At 37.9% G+C, this 17,539-nt stretch overlaps 1 protein-coding gene across 2 annotated transcripts; it reads left to right on the top strand.

Annotated features, from left to right (window-relative positions):
- Window positions 1-1,173: 1,173 nt before the first annotated feature.
- LOC105019134 (FXYD domain-containing ion transport regulator 3) lies at window positions 1,174-15,748 on the top strand. Of its 2 annotated transcripts, none has more exons than XM_010885070.4 (8): window positions 1,174-1,338; window positions 6,849-6,899; window positions 7,320-7,358; window positions 7,519-7,545; window positions 7,729-7,803; window positions 11,518-11,554; window positions 12,401-12,444; window positions 14,985-15,748. In XM_010885070.4, the coding sequence occupies exons 2-8, from the start codon at window positions 6,866-6,868 to the stop codon at window positions 15,002-15,004; spliced, it is 276 nt and encodes a 91-aa protein (XP_010883372.1). In that variant the 5' UTR covers window positions 1,174-1,338; window positions 6,849-6,865; the 3' UTR covers window positions 15,005-15,748.
- The last annotated feature ends 1,791 nt before the right edge of the window (window positions 15,749-17,539 follow it).

Below are 17,539 nucleotides of genomic sequence, written 5' to 3'. Positions count from 1 at the left end.
TGTCATTTTCTAGAGCCAGTTACAACTAAAATTACAAAAAAAAATTTAAAATCAGGTTATGTCATTGAATGACTCATTGTGATCCTAAGCTGTTGAACATTTGAATTTCCTAGATTATGAGCGACTACGAATTGGAGGCGTGATCATTGCATGCTTGCTTGTAGTAGGAGGATTGGCTGTCCTATTTCGTGAGTAAACATAGCCCAATTACTGATTCTTTCAATCTTCCATTGTGAATATAACTCTAGTGAATAGATTCAGACAGTCAGTGTTTGCAGTAACATGTTTTCACTTTCTCTTCAGAAAAAAGATGCACTAGAAAGAACAAGTAAGAGTCTATTTTTATATTCACATGTTTATAAATCCTTATTTTAAGCCAACACATATGCTTTACAAATAATTTATACTGAATAAGCAATATCCCAAGGTATTTTTTTCAATTGTCCTCTTGTTTCTATCTGCATTCGCTCTTTCCTCTTTCAATAACTGAAGAAAATCCGATGACAACACAAGTGAAATTTGAGCATCTCTACAGGATGGAATCTGAATATCTTGTGGCTGATGTCCGGACATATGGTGGAGAATAAGCGGCAGGAATTGGGCAGTGATCTGGCTATTAATATTTAACACTTGAATGGGTATGAAAGTAGGTAGAGAGTGAATGGACGAAAATATATCTATTTACTCTTTTGTCTATTATTATTTTTGCCTCAAATATATAATTTATGGTCTCATTTTCAAATGTTTTACTGTGGTAGAAAGAATTATGCTAACACAAATGTTATTTTAGCTACAGACATTATGTTCAAACAAAGTTGTATTGTGCAAAAAAAAATGTGAAATACTTGCTTTCAAATGTTTGTGCCAAATGTCCTACCAATTAAATCCAAATAAATAAAAAATAACATTGAGCTCAATTCTAAGAAGTAATATGCAAAATCAAATATTTATCCAGATATGTTGCCAGCCACAGCTATGAGTTTCACTTGACATAAAACAATATGTTGGATTTAGTAGCTTCTAAAACATTCTACATGCTCTTGTCCAGGCAAATGCCAAGGACAGCTTACTGAAAGCAAAACCAAATACAGAAATGTGAACCATTCCCTAAGGCGCCGTGCAAACAAATAATGAAATCCTCCTCCTCTCCAGCGCATGCAACTTCAATTTAAACTCAGCCTATTTTCAAACTGAGCCAACCTGTTGAGCGTCAGTGGAAAAGGGTGTTGGCGTATGTCTGACTACAGTACAGTACATTCGTCAATTGTGTGGCGCTGCAAGCCCGAGATTTCCTGACTTCTTGCCTCACATCTCCATTTGGCTTTAACGCGTGACGAGGTGAGTTTTAATTTTCCATATCTGGTACAGCTGTAGTGTTATTAGTAAGTTAGCCGTTTATTAATCATTTTCATTATTCCAAATCAAGGCTTTGACCCAAGAAAATATCACTGTATTATCAACCATAACAAAGATCTTAACAAAAGTTATAAATTATATTTTTTATGCTTTCAAAGTAGCCGTGAATCAGCGTAGCAGATTAGTCATAGCAAAAATGGCATGCCACAAAGGTTACAATATTTATTACACTAGTTTTGTTCACTGTTTTATATAAATTTAACATACGCACACATAGGCTATTTCATATGGCCAATTGCTCAAATTTTTCACAATACGGACAGTATGTAACCTTCCTTTTAGAATGTAGTTGGTGTGACTTGCAGTTCTACAGTCGTTTTCAATTTGTTATATCCGATTAAAAGTCGGCAACTTAATAAACTGCGCTATATTTTGGACATTTAGAAAGGATTATCGTAGGTTCTGGTGCCTACATTCTAAGCTCATAAAAAGTAGCCCAGTGTAATTCGTGTTATCAAATGTATTGTAAAATGGACAAGGGGCCCCCAACCCTGCTATATTCTATACATCTGTCTTTAGCCAGATTAAGAAGGTCTGTTGCTCATCGTCCAGATGTGGTCCAGCTGTGCTTTGATGTGTAGAGGTGTGCTCAGGCGATAATTAAGACATGGTGCTCACAGCTCCGCCCCCTCCATGTTCTGGAAGACACACAACACTTTTTCCCCATATGTACTTTTTGAAAACTTTGCTGCTTAGGGCTGTTCTTGTAGTAATAATAATAATAATAATACATGGGATTTATATAGTTCTTTCAAGGACCAAACGTACACATGTAGCAGTGCGTAGTGCGTGGTTATAGCCTTTAGCCATGGTGTATTGGCAATATACACTACCTGAAATACCAGAGGTGGTATTTTTCATCATACTCATGATATACGGCCTGATGTATCACCGCTTTTAGCCAGTCAGCATTTATGCCTCAATCTTGCCTGTCCATAGAATCATAATAGATTTTGGGCAGGCTTGTCAATAGGCCTATGCAGCCTGTCCATAGACTTTAAAGTGTCCTGTAATGAAAAATGCCTCAGTGCACAAGTGTGTGTGGTAAATTCTTTTGGAAGGACAATTTCAAGTCTTGGGGGTATTTTTCCATACAAACTTTATATACTACAATGCTGGCTTTGATATTTATCTTCAGATTGTCAGCATGGCTCCAGCACATGTAGTTTTGTGGGATGCGTTACTAGGCCAACACAGTTCTGCCTGGCTCAGTTAAGTTCGCATCATTAAATAGACAGGATAATTTAACTATTTAAATTGTATTAATGATTGATAAACTGTTGTCTTTTTTAAGAATCTATTAGATATTAAGTGATTTCATAGTACCAGAAATGAAATTCACCAAAGGTATTACAACTGATTCTCCCAGTCTCTTGTAGGCTATGCTTACAGTACTGATAACCGGGATCTGTGTTTTTCTCATAGTGCAAACAAGCACTCTGATACTTCTGTTAGCTTGGGCTGATCTGTTTTCACAAGGCTTACTCCAGAACATTGTTATTAGGTGATCACTAAGGTCATTTCTGACCAGGAAGGTACATTTTCAGGCACATTTTCTCACAGCCATGACTGACAATATAGCACTTTGTCTAGCCACACTAGCTTTGTCATGTGGGTGCTAGTAAGGTGATAAAATGCTAGGTAGGTATATCACAATGCATTTGCATAAAGGTTTTCATAACCTTAATCCCACCCTGTTCACTCTCCCTCGCCTATGCTTGTGTCGCCCAAGAGTCCCGTGCCAACTCCACTTTTCATCGCTTTCGTTCCACTGAAAATAAATTGCTTCAGATGTTTAATTTCTCAAGGAAGTCCTTAGTCAATGTGAGCCCTCAGACTCAAAAGCTAACTGTATTCCACTTCCCTTGGTAGGTAGTCCACTGCTGGCTGTAACTATACACAAGAAAGAAGTAACACAAAGGCGTTTTCCCTGAAGGGAAGGCAGCAGCGGTGCTGCCTTTGCTGTTGCTAACCTTGTGGCTGTGGGTAGGATGAATGAGTCATGGTTTTAGTATGCTAAATTCTCCCTTTCAGTTAAACAACCACAGGAAAACATTTCCCTTCTCTGCTGTAACAGCCACTCTTTAATGAAATAAGAATAAACAACATGGAGGTGGCTATAATAGGAATGAGGAACTGATAGAGAAACAATGTGCCTGACTGTACGAGCCAAGATTAGCTACAGTCTACCCATCTGGTTTCTGTCTGGGTTGGCTGTGGTGTTGGGACAGCGTGGAAGAATGAACTTGCAACCTTTGTAATTAACTGTTCTTAATAGCATTACTGAAATATGGATGGACTCTATGCCGGTCTTTTATCTTATTAAAATGTTTTTCCAGTATGTGTTACATTTGTATTACATTTGTGCTGCCCATTCTCAGCAACATGTTTTGTTCTTAATTTAGCTGAAAGCTGTATTCCTACTTCTAGGCATCACGTCCTTTATTAGTCATATAACAACTGCATCCCTGATCCTCTCTATTGGGGGAAGGAACCCATACAGGAGTGGAGAGTTGACTGCGTCATATTGGGAGCTATGTACACACACAAACACACATACCAGGATGGACATAAGCATGAGCCAATTTAGCAGTGATTTCATAGTTTCCTTGTCAACAAATGTTAACAAGCTAAGCAAAGACCAGGCCTAACAATGTCACTGTACTAATAGCAAGCCAAAAAATGTAAGCCCACATTAGGTTGTCTCTGTTGTAGCTGAGTCTTCCATGCACTGGCACAACTCCAGGACAATAATGTTATATTTAAATAGTTTTCGTTTAAAAAGCAATACATTTCTTTCATTACCAAGAAATGCTCATTAGGAAGCCAGTGCCTTTTTTGCCACTAGGAGCAGGACATTCACCATACTAAGCCAATGAAAATAGTTAATGTTTAAATGTTTCTTCACTCGCAAAATTAGATCAGTGTTTCTCATTCTTGCATAGCTGGCTAATGTTAATGCCAAACAGTATAAACATCTTCTTGTTTTTAGCAAGCCAACAAATATTAACCAAAACAAGCCCCAAATGCTGGGTTAGGTCCCTGAATAGAGTGGGAAACACACCTCTCAGACACTTCTTGTCTACCAAAATGTCTGCACACGCTCCAAACAATGGTGTCACAATGTGAGCACATAAACCTTACAGAAATTTTCTGAAAAAATACTGCAACAATCCCAGAATTCATATCTGAAATGGATAAATGATTACCTTGTAAATGCCTTTTCAGGCAAGGGCAGGAGCCTAGGAGCTGTAATGTTTGCTCTTTTTATCGCTGTGGGATTTGAAAAAAGAAACAGATTTGCTGTCTTAAGTCGTGATATATTGACGTAGTTGGAAAGAGATTTAGGGAAATAAATAATGTATAAATGCACTGAGTGGGCACAGGGGGAATGGTCTTCTGTGTGTACCCATTTTAAGTTTAGACAATAGCCTGTTGTGAAGCAGCAGGTTAGTGAGTGGATAGTTTTGATCTAATAAAACATTTCCGGTAGAAACACATTGTTAAATTATGTGAGTGAATTTGTCAGTGAGTGGGCATGGAGGAGAGCTGTGGAAGGCTGAACAAGAGGATTGAATGGAGTCATACTGTTTACAGACAACTGCTTGGTTCTTCTTATGCTTCAGGCACAGTGGCAGAGAATCAGCGTGACCCATGTTGGAACACTGGTACCATTATCACCAAGTCTGGTATCCAGGGTGATTGAATGAATGTTTGAATAAGAATAATCTGCAGCATTGCCTGGCACTGTTTTCAACAGACACTTGACAACAGAAATTGTGACATAAATCTCACGTCAGTCCCACCTCTACATCTGCACTTCACTAGAATGTTATGTAATTCCCTCCTTAAAAAAGCAGACAGTAAGAAACCCATCTCTCTCTCTAGATTGGATTGTAATTCTTTTCAAGACTGTTTATTGGAGGGATTTTTGTTTGCGACATTCCCTGTCCCTCACTGACGTTGCTGTGGAGTGGGAGAGTGGAAAAAGAAAGGGATATTTTCCCTAGTTCCTGTTAAGTGCCCATTATGAGACATTTTACACTGCTATAAGATGTAAGGAAGCTCCATATTTGAGCTGGATGTTATAGTAGTGAGAGTAAAAGATAAGAGCACTCTCACTTCTATAACACCCAGTATAAGAGTACATACATTTACATTTGTGCTATTTAGGAGCTGCTCTTATCCAATTGGTACATTCACCATATTATAGTTACAGTAGGTCGGACAGTCACCGATAGTTACTCATAGAAAGTTAGTGTTTACTGACTAAAGAAGCCATCTGCAAAGACATTGGTTGTATGGAAAAAAGTCAAGAACCAGGGTTAGTTTTCGTTAGTCTTTCTTTTGTGTGTTGAGTGGGGGGTGGGCTTGCAAAACAAGTTCAGGGAACCTGTTCTGCAACAGCATTTGTGTATGTGGATAGCAGACATTTATGTATTAATATCACTACCCTAGTTAGTGATAATGTTTGACAGTAATTTTTTTTCAGATGGAGTTATTGAAGATAAGCTCTTGAAAATAGATCTCTCATATTCATGTCTCCATATGTAATCTGTGTTATTTACTTTGTATCATGTCATATTTTGTTTATTTAAACATTTGTGACAAGGGGTTTAGGTACCAAATCTCCTCAAGACTCCAGTATTAAATGTGATCAGATGACCAAAACCCTGACGCGCTGCTCGAACTTCAGATTGTTTGGTGGTTGGTTCCTATTGTCTCTTTCTCTCATGGATACTGTAGAAACATGAGGAAGGATTGTAAGTGTATTGTGTGATTACTGAAGAGTGTTTTCTCTGGCTTTGTGCACAGGCGCAATGAAAAATCTCTGTAGGCTCATGTTACAGTATTTATACTTTGGTCTTGGAGCCATTCTAAATGAGTTTTTTGCTTCTCTATGACATTTAGACATTATATGATTATAATGATTATAAACACGTTGTATATAAAAATAGCGATTGAAAAATGAAATGCTGAAACAAAGTATTGGATGAGATGAAGCAAACCACTCTGGGTAACATGCATGACCACATAATTATGCTCCCATACAAAACTCTTTTGTCACTTACATCAGGTCTCTGTTGACATTGGAACTGGTGTGAGCCAGTTTTGGGCACTATATGAGCTGCCATTTACTTCCTGACCTCAAGAAGGTCTAAGCATATTAAATGGTTGTGGGAATTTCTTCTAGCTTTGTTTAATAAAAGTGGGGTCATTTTCAGGCAATCTAGTTGGTCAGAGTTTTATATTTTGATGGCCACAATCCTTTGTGGATACATCTCGAACATGCCTGTGTAAATTCAAATGCTATGGAAATTATATGTGGTGTTTTATTCTCTTAAAGTGAACAGGCCCTTAGTTATAGTATATAACTTTCTGATTATTTGCAACATATGTATTTATATGTTTCTGTGTTCTTTCTTCCCCAGGTGAAATAAAGGGAAAGATGGAAAAGATATCAGTGCTGCTGTTATTGACACGTAAGAGTCAGGTCTTAAGCAGAAATCTGAAAAAAAAGTTCATAATACCACCAATTTCTGAAGTTTTGTTTTTTATGTTTTTTTTCTCCAGTGGCGAAGTCCTCGCAGCACTAATATTCTCTTTTTCAATCCAAGCATACAATATTACTTTATTTACTATACAGAGTATAGCGTATGTTTGGAGTGAAAGAGAGAATGTGTTTAATGTTTTGAAAAATATGAATAGTATAACAATCTCAATTAAATATATTCAGTGATCTTATTTTATGCTATTTAAGGACAAAGCATTTTATAGACTTCTAAAGTTACAAGTGCCCTTGTCACAGGGACGGACAGCTGGTTTCTGTGCGACATTGCTGGCATGCCATCTTGTCTATGTATGTTGCAGTGTGTTTAGCATTGTTTCTCTGTTTCTGTTAGCAGTTTTGTCCCTTGTGTTTGCAGAGGAGCAAAAAGAAAGTATGTAACGGACAATTCTTTATCATAACATTCCATAGTACATGGTTGTGCTTTGTTTTATAACTTTTTTTTAAACTTAAATATTATGGTCTCCAGAAATCTCAGTTAGCTATTTGCTTGACTCAGGACTTTGACCGGTGTCATGTTTTTGCCCCTACAGTGGAAGAGGATGATCCATTTACCTTTGGTAAGCAGACACTTGCATCTTCACATAGTGTTCTGGTGTGTTGTCTTTGGAACATGTCTTAAGACCATCTTTGTCTCTGTCTCTTATTTTTTCCCCTTTTATTCTCCCTCTCTCACACATTGTTCTCTCTCCTGCACATTCTCCCTCCCACATTTTTGTCTGTCTGTTTTTGCCTCTGTTCAGATTATCACAGGCTACGTGTTGGAGGGCTGATCCTGGCAGCAGTTCTGTGTCTGATCGGCATCACCATCCTCTTCAGTAAGACTCCATCATACACCCATCATCATGCACTCAACAATAACACGACTTGTCTCCAAGGGTGGGTGGATGGGACTGTGTGTGGCTAAAGCGGGTATGAGACTACAAGTCAATGAAAACTGATAGATGGACCAGGAAGAAAGTTTAAATGGGGAATATCTCAGGCACTCAAAATCAATTTATTTAAACTCATTTATGCTTGTATATATGCTAGTAGTATGGTAAAAATCGTATATGTACGCTATAGTTACAGGCTACCCCTAGCTACTTGAACGTTGGCAGTAGTGATACTGTAACATGAATAGACGAGAGATACGTATTTGATTTACATATCTAATTACATATGAATGTGAGGTGGAAAATGTGCACACCTTTGCACAGTTGTTCTGTGTGCTTTCAAGTACTCTCCAATTTTTTTGTGCTATTCCTCCAATAATGGCTTAAAAAAAATTGCCGGTCAAAATAGTTGTCTAGAAATGCAAGAAAACATACAAATATAACACTGAAACTCTTTACGTTACAAGACTGAGCAAACAATAATTTGAGCTCCACAATTGATGTACTCTCATATCAACTAGTCACAACAGTTGCTTTTGTCATCTAAAAAGACATTACCAAAGATTCACAGCATATCCTCTGTTTATTTACGTTAGTCACCTCAACATCATTAACACTTTCAAAGAGCAAAGGCATTTAAAAAATCTTTATCACCAAACAAAAGGGTCTTCTAACCAGAAAAGTGCATTTCATTTGATAAAACACTGTCATGAGACATCTGATCATATGACCCACAAATGGTACTTAAAAGATAGGTTACTCTGGCTAATTTGGATCTTGGGTAAAATAGCTGATCTGATTGGTCAAAATAATTGGATCTGAATTGGACCTTCTGTGTCTACTGAATTTCTCAGCAAGCTGCACATACTATGGGCATAATCGCATAATTACATAGGCCTGTAATACCTATTCATTTTCCCATGGACCTCAGCATATGTCATATAACTTTTATCATGTATTACCATGGTATCAACCATCATTTTGCACCATGACTATTTTTTATGTCCAATTTTGATTATCAGAATGTAGTGACAATTGTGCTGTAATTAGTATGGTAAAAAGCTAATTATATTCACTGGCATTTTTTTTTTTGAGAAGGCAAAATCTGTAACATTGTCCCAAGAACTGTGTGCAGGCTAATGAGATGAAATGTACAACATTTATAGTTTAGAAAGTATATGTGGCATCAAAAGGCCTTTACATTTCTAGCTTAAATGGTTAAAATCTAGCAGCATAGACATTTTCCCATTCAGGTATATGTCACCTGAAATACTTCAGGATTTATACCAGTATGGTTGCAGTGTTAAAAATAGTATATAAATACAGTGGATATAGAAAGTTTACACAACCCTGTTAAAATGCCAGGTTCTTGTGAACGTTTTCCACCTTTAATGTGACCTATTACGTGAACAATTCAATTGAAAAACAAACTGAAATCTTTGAGGGGGAAAAAAAAAAAAATCACAATAACCTGGTTGCATAAGACTGCACACCCTTAAACTAATACTTAGTTGATGCACCTTTTGATTTTATTACAGCACTCAGTCTTTTTGGGTAGGAGTCTATTAGCATGGCACATCTTCATGTGGCAATATTTGCCCACTCTTTTTTGCAAAAGCGCTCCAAATCTGTCAGATTGCGAGGACATCTGTGCACAGCTCTCTTCAGATCACCCCACAGATGTTTAATAGGATTCAGGTCTAGCTCTGGCTGGGCCATTCCAAAACATTAATCTTCGTCTGGTGAAGCCATGCTTTTGTGGATTTGGATGTGTGCTTTGGGTCATTGTTGTGCTGAAAGGTGAACTTCCTCTTCATCTGCAGCTTTCTAACGGACGCCTGAAGGTTTTGTGACAAAAATGCCTGTTATTTGGAACTGTTCATAATTCCCTCCACCCTGACTAAGGCCCCGGTTCCAGCTGAAGAAAAACAGCCCCAAAGCATGATGCTGCCACCACCATGCTTCACTGTGGTTATGGTGTTCTTTGGGTGACGTGCAGTGTTGTTTTTGCGCCAAACATACCTTTTGGAATTATGGCCAAAAAGTTAAACCTTGGTTTCATCAGACCATAACCCATTTTCCTACGTGCTTTTGGGAGACTTGATGCTTGTTTTTGCAAACTTCAGCCGGGATTGGATGTTTTTCTTTGTAAGAAAAGGCTTTCATCTTGCCACCTTACCCAATAGCCCATTCATATGAAGAATAAGGGAGATTGTTGTCACATGTAGCACACAGCTAATACTTTGACTGTGTGCTACATATCTATCTTTCAACAATGAGATCCCTCTGATGCTTTGGAAGCTCTCTGCGAACCATGGCTTTTGCTCTGAGATGCAACTAAGAAAATGTCAGGAAACAAATGCCAGGTGTGTAATGACTGTGTGTAATGTGTTTGAATGTGATTGGTTAATTCTGAACACAGCCACATCCCCAGTTATAAGAGGGTGTGCACATTTATGCAACCAGGTTATTGTAAGGTTTTTATTTTTCTGTATGTTTTTGAAGCATCAGTATCTGTTTAACTTTTCAGCCTACTTATGGTTGGTCAGCATGTTTTAAAGTGGTTTTGGTGTCAGTAGCTTTGATACTGTTGGTCCTACATTTATCATTCTGACACAAGTAGAAACTTCATTAAATGTTTTCCCATATTTTGGTGTCTAAATACAAAATATCCCTATAGTTAGTGCCTATTCAATCACAAATCAATTAACAGGTTTAACGTTACAGGTTTGACAATTTTTACTATTCTGGGAATTTAGGCTTGTTGTTTGCAACAAAGAGTGGCAAGTGAATGCAAACTTCACAAAAAATAAACAATTAAAAACATGTCTAGCCTGTCAAAATTATCTATAGATAATAGGGTTGCTATGCAGTGCGCTCACTTTTACACGACAAAACCAGAAATATAGAAAAAAGACCAGATTCAACTCACGTGCTTTTACTCTATGATTTGACAAATGGATGTTCAAGTATTTGTAATTTTAAACTCATTAAATTAAGAGGTGTGTCCTTAAAATTTATGGAAATAACAATCTTTAGAAATGACTATTGGCCTCATGGCAGGATACGTCCCACCTGATCGTTACCTTGGTGCTCCAATGCACCGCCACGGGCTAAGGGAGGTAGCAAATCCCTCAGCTATATTGATGTTGTTAGTTGAAGGAGTATTACCTCCCTTGCACTGATTCCAGTAACATCCTGGTTGAGTGAGCAGTGTGAAAAGACACAGAACAGCTTTACAGGACATGTATTGGAGGACGTATGTCCCAACCCTGCACTCCTCCATGCCTGTTTCATTTTTGAAAACCCACCTAAATTAAAAATATTCCCAATCTCCATAGAAGTGGCACAGGGTTGAAGAACATGTCAAGAAGCTTTTATTGATATAATACAATCTAATTTGTTCAAATGTTGTCTATATTACAGTAAAATGTACCTAATTTAAATAAACAGGCTTCCAAAAAAGTCCAATTAATTTAGATTTACCTGCTTTTAAAATAAATAGTTGAATTCAGAAATTGTATTTTAGAATTTAAGATTGTTGTTTTGCTAATGGCATGTTTAACCACAGTTCCCAAAAAGTATTAATAGTGATTGAGAAATGTTTTCACATCCAGTAGAACACAGATTGACTTGTGGCCATTCTTTACAAAACAGGTGGACACTGCAGATGCAAGTTCAACCAGGACAAAAGGTAAGGAAGATCATTACATTCTCTTTGTAGAAAACAGTAAGTTTCGGTTAGGTGTGTGTTATGAAGCTTCAGACAGTTCAAGCATCAGGAAATGTTCACTGATACAATGTTTAATGAGTGTCAAAGTAAAGACGATTTAAATATTACATTATTTAAATGTTACATGATTTAAGTATTACAATTATTGCAACTATTAAAATTGTTCAAATTTACAGTGACATTTCATTGAATCCCTAAGTAATAAATACTATTACCAAATGTCATTGTTGTTTATGACTTTGAACAATGAAAATATTACAGAAATATTTTTTCAGCAGTGTGTGCATTGTAATGTACAGCAGAAAAAGCACTGCTTTGTTCCAGAGACTAGTGAGTCTATGTTGATTTATTAGTTTGTACCTCCAACCGTTGAGTGCTGAAGGCCGCCTGGAGACGCTACTATTTAAATAATGTAGGATCTGAATAAAGATCATATACCAGCAACAGGAAATGTGAATTTGTATGTCAAATATCATTAGTGGACATTTTTACAGGGATTCTGATTTTGGGAAAATCTAGTCTGAAATTTTTAATCCCCCCAAAAATCTGAAGCCACTTTAAAGCTTGAATACACATTGCATTTACAATATTTCTGCTGCATGGTAATGAGATCAAATTTGATCCTACATCTGTAAGTGTTGTACTGTATAGTGCCGATTTCGGAGACACAGATTAATCATAGTCTGGGACAAAAAAAACAAGCTCAATGGAGTTTTCTATTGAACTTGATTTTTTAGTCCTAGATTAGGCTTAGTCCGTGTTTGCAAAACCGGACCATAATGTAATGTGAGGTTGACTTGTTTGCAGGAGAACAGGAAGCAATGGCGCCACCCAGCCACTAAATGACCAAGGTCTGTACCCCTGACCTCAGTCTCCTCTTTGTCGCACACTATACATTTACAAATTCCTAGGCATCTGTATGAATGCAAAATGACCAAGTCTTTGTTAGCAATAAATAAAATATGCTTCATAAGCTATCAGTTAAGTGCTTTTTCAACAATGTAGACTTGAAAACCAAGAGAAAGAGATGGGAAAGAGATGGGAATGTAATAACCAAAAAGGCTGGGTGTTTTGTGAAAGCACTGTGACAACTGCTGATGTAAAAAGGGCTTTATAAATAAATTTGATTGATTGATTAAGGAACACAAAGAATATGTACACAATTAATAAATAATGACAACAGCATGGCTATTCAGTATACAGGGAGTACCAGTATCAAATAGATGCAGCAGTACAAGGTTTCAAGGTTTATGTACATGTAGGTGGACTTAAGGTGTCCAGGCAAGGTGCCTAGGTAACAGTATAAACAGTAGCAGCAGCTTGTGACGTATCTAACAGTGTTTGTGTATGTGGGTGCCTTGTTATATGTCCTGTTGAAAGAATGGGTGGGGTGGGGTTATAATTAAGCTCTTATTACACTCACCATCTGTCTCAGTATTATTTGCCTACTGCCAGGCTTTGGTGTGGATAACACTGTCACCAGCAAATGGCTGTGCCATATGTCAGACATTCTATGCATGTGCATCTTGGAGTCAATGAATGCAGGGATTAATACAACCAACCTGTTAATAACGACCAGAAATTAAGATATGGTCAATATTCTTAGTAATGATGTAGTAATCCATGTAACTACTTACGCACTTGTTGCTCTATTGAAATAAATCTAGTCAACTATATCAACACATGTTTTGATGTGAAGCAATTTTCAACTCTTTCCACATATTCTCAGTTGATGTATGTTTGGGGTCATTGTCCTGCTGGAAGAAAAGTCTTCCCTCAAGTCACAGGTCTCTTGAAGACTTCAGACGGTTTTCTTCCAGAACTTCTCTATACTTCCTGCATACATTTTTCCCTCAATCTTCAAAAGCTTTCCAAGCCCTGACATAGAGAAGCATCCCAAAACCATGACACTGCCACCACAATGCTTCACGGTAGGGATGGTGTTCTCAGGATGTTGAGCAGTGTTAGGATTGCAGCAAATATACTGCTTAGCAATGAGGGCTAAAAAGTTCCATGGTCTCATCAATCTTTCCCCTGTTGGTCTGAGTGTCTCCTGAATGTCTTCTGGCAACCACATGCTGAGATTTGATGCAAGTTGTTTTGTTATTCTCACTTCCTCATAAAGGCCCAATTTGCAATGCTCCCTTTACTTACCCTGATACTCAGCTTTTGAGGGCAGCCTGTTCTAGACAGTTTCACAGTTGTGCCATATTCTCTCCATTTCATCATGGACTTTACTGTGCTCCGGGGGATATTTATTGCTTTGGAAATGTTCTTACATGCTACCCCTGATGGTTGCTTTTGAAGAAACTTGTTAAGGATTTGCCTTGAATCCTTTCATCAACATCTGACTATGGGGCCTCCTAGAGACAGGTGTATTCAACATGAAATCATGTGAAACACCTTGATTGCACACCGTTGGACTCCATTGAACTATTTACGTGACTTCTAAAGACAGTTGGTTGTACCACAGCTCATTCAGGTGTGTCCTAGCAAAGGGGGCGAAGACTTACTTAATCAGTTATTTTCTGTTTTAGATTTAGAATACATTTAATTATTTGCAGATTTTAGTTTTTCAGTTTGACGTTATGGACTTTTTTGTGTTGATCAGTGGGAAAAAATATTTTCATGTGGCTCAAAGCATAAAAGTGCCCTAAAATGGAAACACTGCTGCCTCATAGGCTGATGTTTAAGAAACTCTGCCCAGGTTAAAGCAACATCACCCATTCTTTTGAATTAGTCAATTCCAATTCCTTACTAGTTAGTTATCAGAAGGGTTGGGGTTATGGCATTTAACAACTAACCAAAGAGTTGCTACATCTAATCTCTGACTTTCTTTTTTGTCCCTGGAACGTAGAACTTACCTAAAATGTGTAAGTCAGTAGGATGTCAGTGTTAATGACCAAACTTGGTTAAGATTAGGATTACAGTTTGTTTTCTCAAGCATGCTCACGTTTCATATTTGAATTGAAGCTGCAGAATGGGCAGTGTTGCTTTAACCTGGGCAGAGTTGATTAAAAAGTAAATACTTTTGAGCCACTGTACATCAACAACCATAGGCTACCGTGCTAGCTTGGTGGTGTTTCAGTGTCCACAATGTGCATGGATCACCCTCTCAAAGCAATGTTTATAATCACAGTAAAAGTCTATAGTGATACATTACACTAATTAACCCATTCCCACCTTCTCTGTCCTTCTGAAATTGGCCTATTGGTTTTCTGACTTCTAACTTCTGCCAATTTATAATACACTGGACTTGTAAGACTGCTAGTGGATGTGAAAGGAAATTGTAAATGTAAAATGATTTGGAAATAAAGGTAGAATGAAGGGTATGGAAAATGCCATGGCGGTTTGTCTGATATGGCTTGCTAATAATGTTTTCTGTCCACAGCTCATGCCAGTGAATGCTAGGAACCAAACACCCAAATTGCAGCAAATGAAATAAACCTCCTGGGTCTGCAACAATCAAGAGATATTCATGGATGGGTGTAGTAGGACCCTTTTTGGTCCAGTGGAGACTTTGGAGTTGTTTTTAGAGTGGTGCTGTCTTCACAAGCGAGAGGTGGTACTGTGCCAGAGGAGATCAATGTGCTGCTTTTACCTGTGTAGTTTTTCTACCTACCGCACATTACTCCTGTTTCTGCTTCGCTAAATACTCACTGTAACAATGAGCGAGCACACACAGACAGACAAAGCTGCACACGTTTCCCAATATTCTTTGTATTTAAACAGATAACGAAAAGAAATGCTTTGTGTCGACTCATTATTTTATTGCCATGTTTCTCAACTTTGCTCCCCCTGTATGTAGAATGTGTTATTTCAGGGTTGGCTCCAGGCAAATGCAATGTAAGCAGCCTAAATTGTATCTTTCTCTTTCATCTGTCAAAGCAAGGCACATTTATTTGTATAACAGGTTTCATACACAGGGGCAGTTCAAAGTGCTAGCTGACATTATGTAGCAGTCAGAAATGCCTGAGTAATTTGCATATCCTACTTGTTGAAAATTCAAAGTGCAAGTATTATAATTTTTTTCAGATCTCAAAAAGTTACTGTTCTGAATTGTTGCAGGGTCTGGGTAACAGAGAGTTTCGCCTGAATGGCCTTGGTCAAAGTTCTGACCAAGGCCATTCAGCCATTTAAGCCCTAAAAAAGAACTGTCATACTAGCAAGAGCAGTTTATTGTTTATTTTTAGTGCAGACATCTATAAAAGATAGCATTGATATTTGTTAGGTAACTGTTTACTGTCCAGTCAGAATTTAGCAAACATACAATTAGTGTGAAGAGGGTTTCCCTGAGAATTTACTGTCTTGGAAACACGGATGAATAGATTGTGAATATGTTTGTAATTCAAATTAAAATCTGATCTGTCAAATGTTGTATTACATTATGATAACACACCAAACTTCTAAATTTTAAAACTCTGTGATTGACCTCTCAAATATAAATACTGTAAATAAATGGCTCTTGTTGATGCAAGGCCCAACGAGGTTCATTACCTCTTCAACATCTCCACCATCTGGATTGTATGGGGTACTGCAAAAAAGACAAAAACCAAGTACAGTCAAAACAAGATTTTTCTGATGATATTATTACTATGACACACAATAAGGTTTAACAAAAAAACATTCTTAGTGATATGCATCAATAATGCAGATCAATACTGTGCATATTGTCCTGTGCTCGGCCATTGTCAGCACCCTGTGATCAAATCATCTTCCCATTAACAAACTGGTCAATCATGAGCAAAGTGTTCATATGTAGGTAGCTCATCAGAAACTTTCCACAGATGCAGCACCGAGAAGCAAGAATCCTTCCTCTGCTTACTCCGCAACTCTTTCCCATACTGCCCAGCTGGTTCTTTGTTTGTGTTCTTTTCTGACAGTGAGGGCCTCCACATCGTTTTCCAAACTGCTGGTACACTCCCTAAACTGCTGGTACACTCCCTAAACTGCTGGTGCACACTCAAAACTGCTGGTGCACTCTCTAACGACAAGAACATCCCCCACTGGGTAACATGGTCATCCAATCAACTTCACTGAATTTGGCTGAATCTGAGCAGACAATATATCTCTATACACTTCAGAATTAATCCAGCTGCATCTGTCTTCTGTCACATCATCAATAAACATTAGTGACCCAGAGCCATTAGAAGCCATGCATGTCCATGTCATCACACTGCCTCCACAGTGTTTTACAGATGATGTGGTACATGAACAGTATGCTTCAGATCATGAGCTGTTCCAAGCCTTCTCCATACTTTTTTTTTTACGTTCTGGTACAGGTTGATCTTAGTTTCATCTGTCCAAAGAATGCTGTTCCAGAACTGGGCTGGCTTTTTTAGATGTTTTTTTGCAAAATCTGGCCATTCTATTCTTGAGGCTTATGAATGGTCTTGTGGTAAACCCTCTGTATTTGCTCTCGTGAAGTAATCTCTTCATGGTAGACTTGGATAATGGTTATGCCTACCTCCTGGAGTGTTCTTCATTTGGCTGGATGATGTGAAGGGTTTTTTCTTTACCATGGAAAGGATCCTACGATCATCCGCCACTTTCTCCCATTGACGTCCAGGCCTTCTTGTGTTGCAGCACTCATTGGTGCATTCTTTTTTTCTCAGAATGTACCAAACTGTTGATTTGGCCACACCTGATGTTCCTGCTATCTCTCTGATGGATTTATATATATATTTTGCACCTTAAGCAAGGCCTGTTTCACTTGCATTGAGAGCTACTTTTACTGTATGTTGTGGGTTCACAGCAACAGCTTCCAAATGTGAATCCCACACATGGAATCAACTCCGGACCTTTAACCTGCTTAATTTATGAAAAAATATGAAGGAATAACCCACACCTGTCCAGAAAACAGCTTTTAAGTCAATTTTCCAAATACTTTTGGTCCTTTGGAAAAAGAGGGGGCTATATATTAGAAATTACAAATGTCGTCGACCA

This window comes from Esox lucius, chromosome 20 (genome assembly GCF_011004845.1).
Source record: "Esox lucius isolate fEsoLuc1 chromosome 20, fEsoLuc1.pri, whole genome shotgun sequence".
Taxonomy (NCBI): domain Eukaryota; kingdom Metazoa; phylum Chordata; class Actinopteri; order Esociformes; family Esocidae; genus Esox; species Esox lucius.
This window is presented reverse-complemented; position numbering and strand designations above follow the sequence as displayed.

Coding starts and splice junctions, on each gene's coding strand:
- LOC105019134 (XM_010885070.4), top strand. CDS start 6,866: ATGGAAAAGATATCAGTGCTGCTGTTATTGACAC. Junction 7,546..7,728: donor GGATGATCCATTTACCTTTG/GTAAGCAGACAC, acceptor GCCTCTGTTCAG/ATTATCACAGGCTACGTGTT. Junction 11,555..12,400: donor AAGTTCAACCAGGACAAAAG/GTAAGGAAGATC, acceptor ACTTGTTTGCAG/GAGAACAGGAAGCAATGGCG.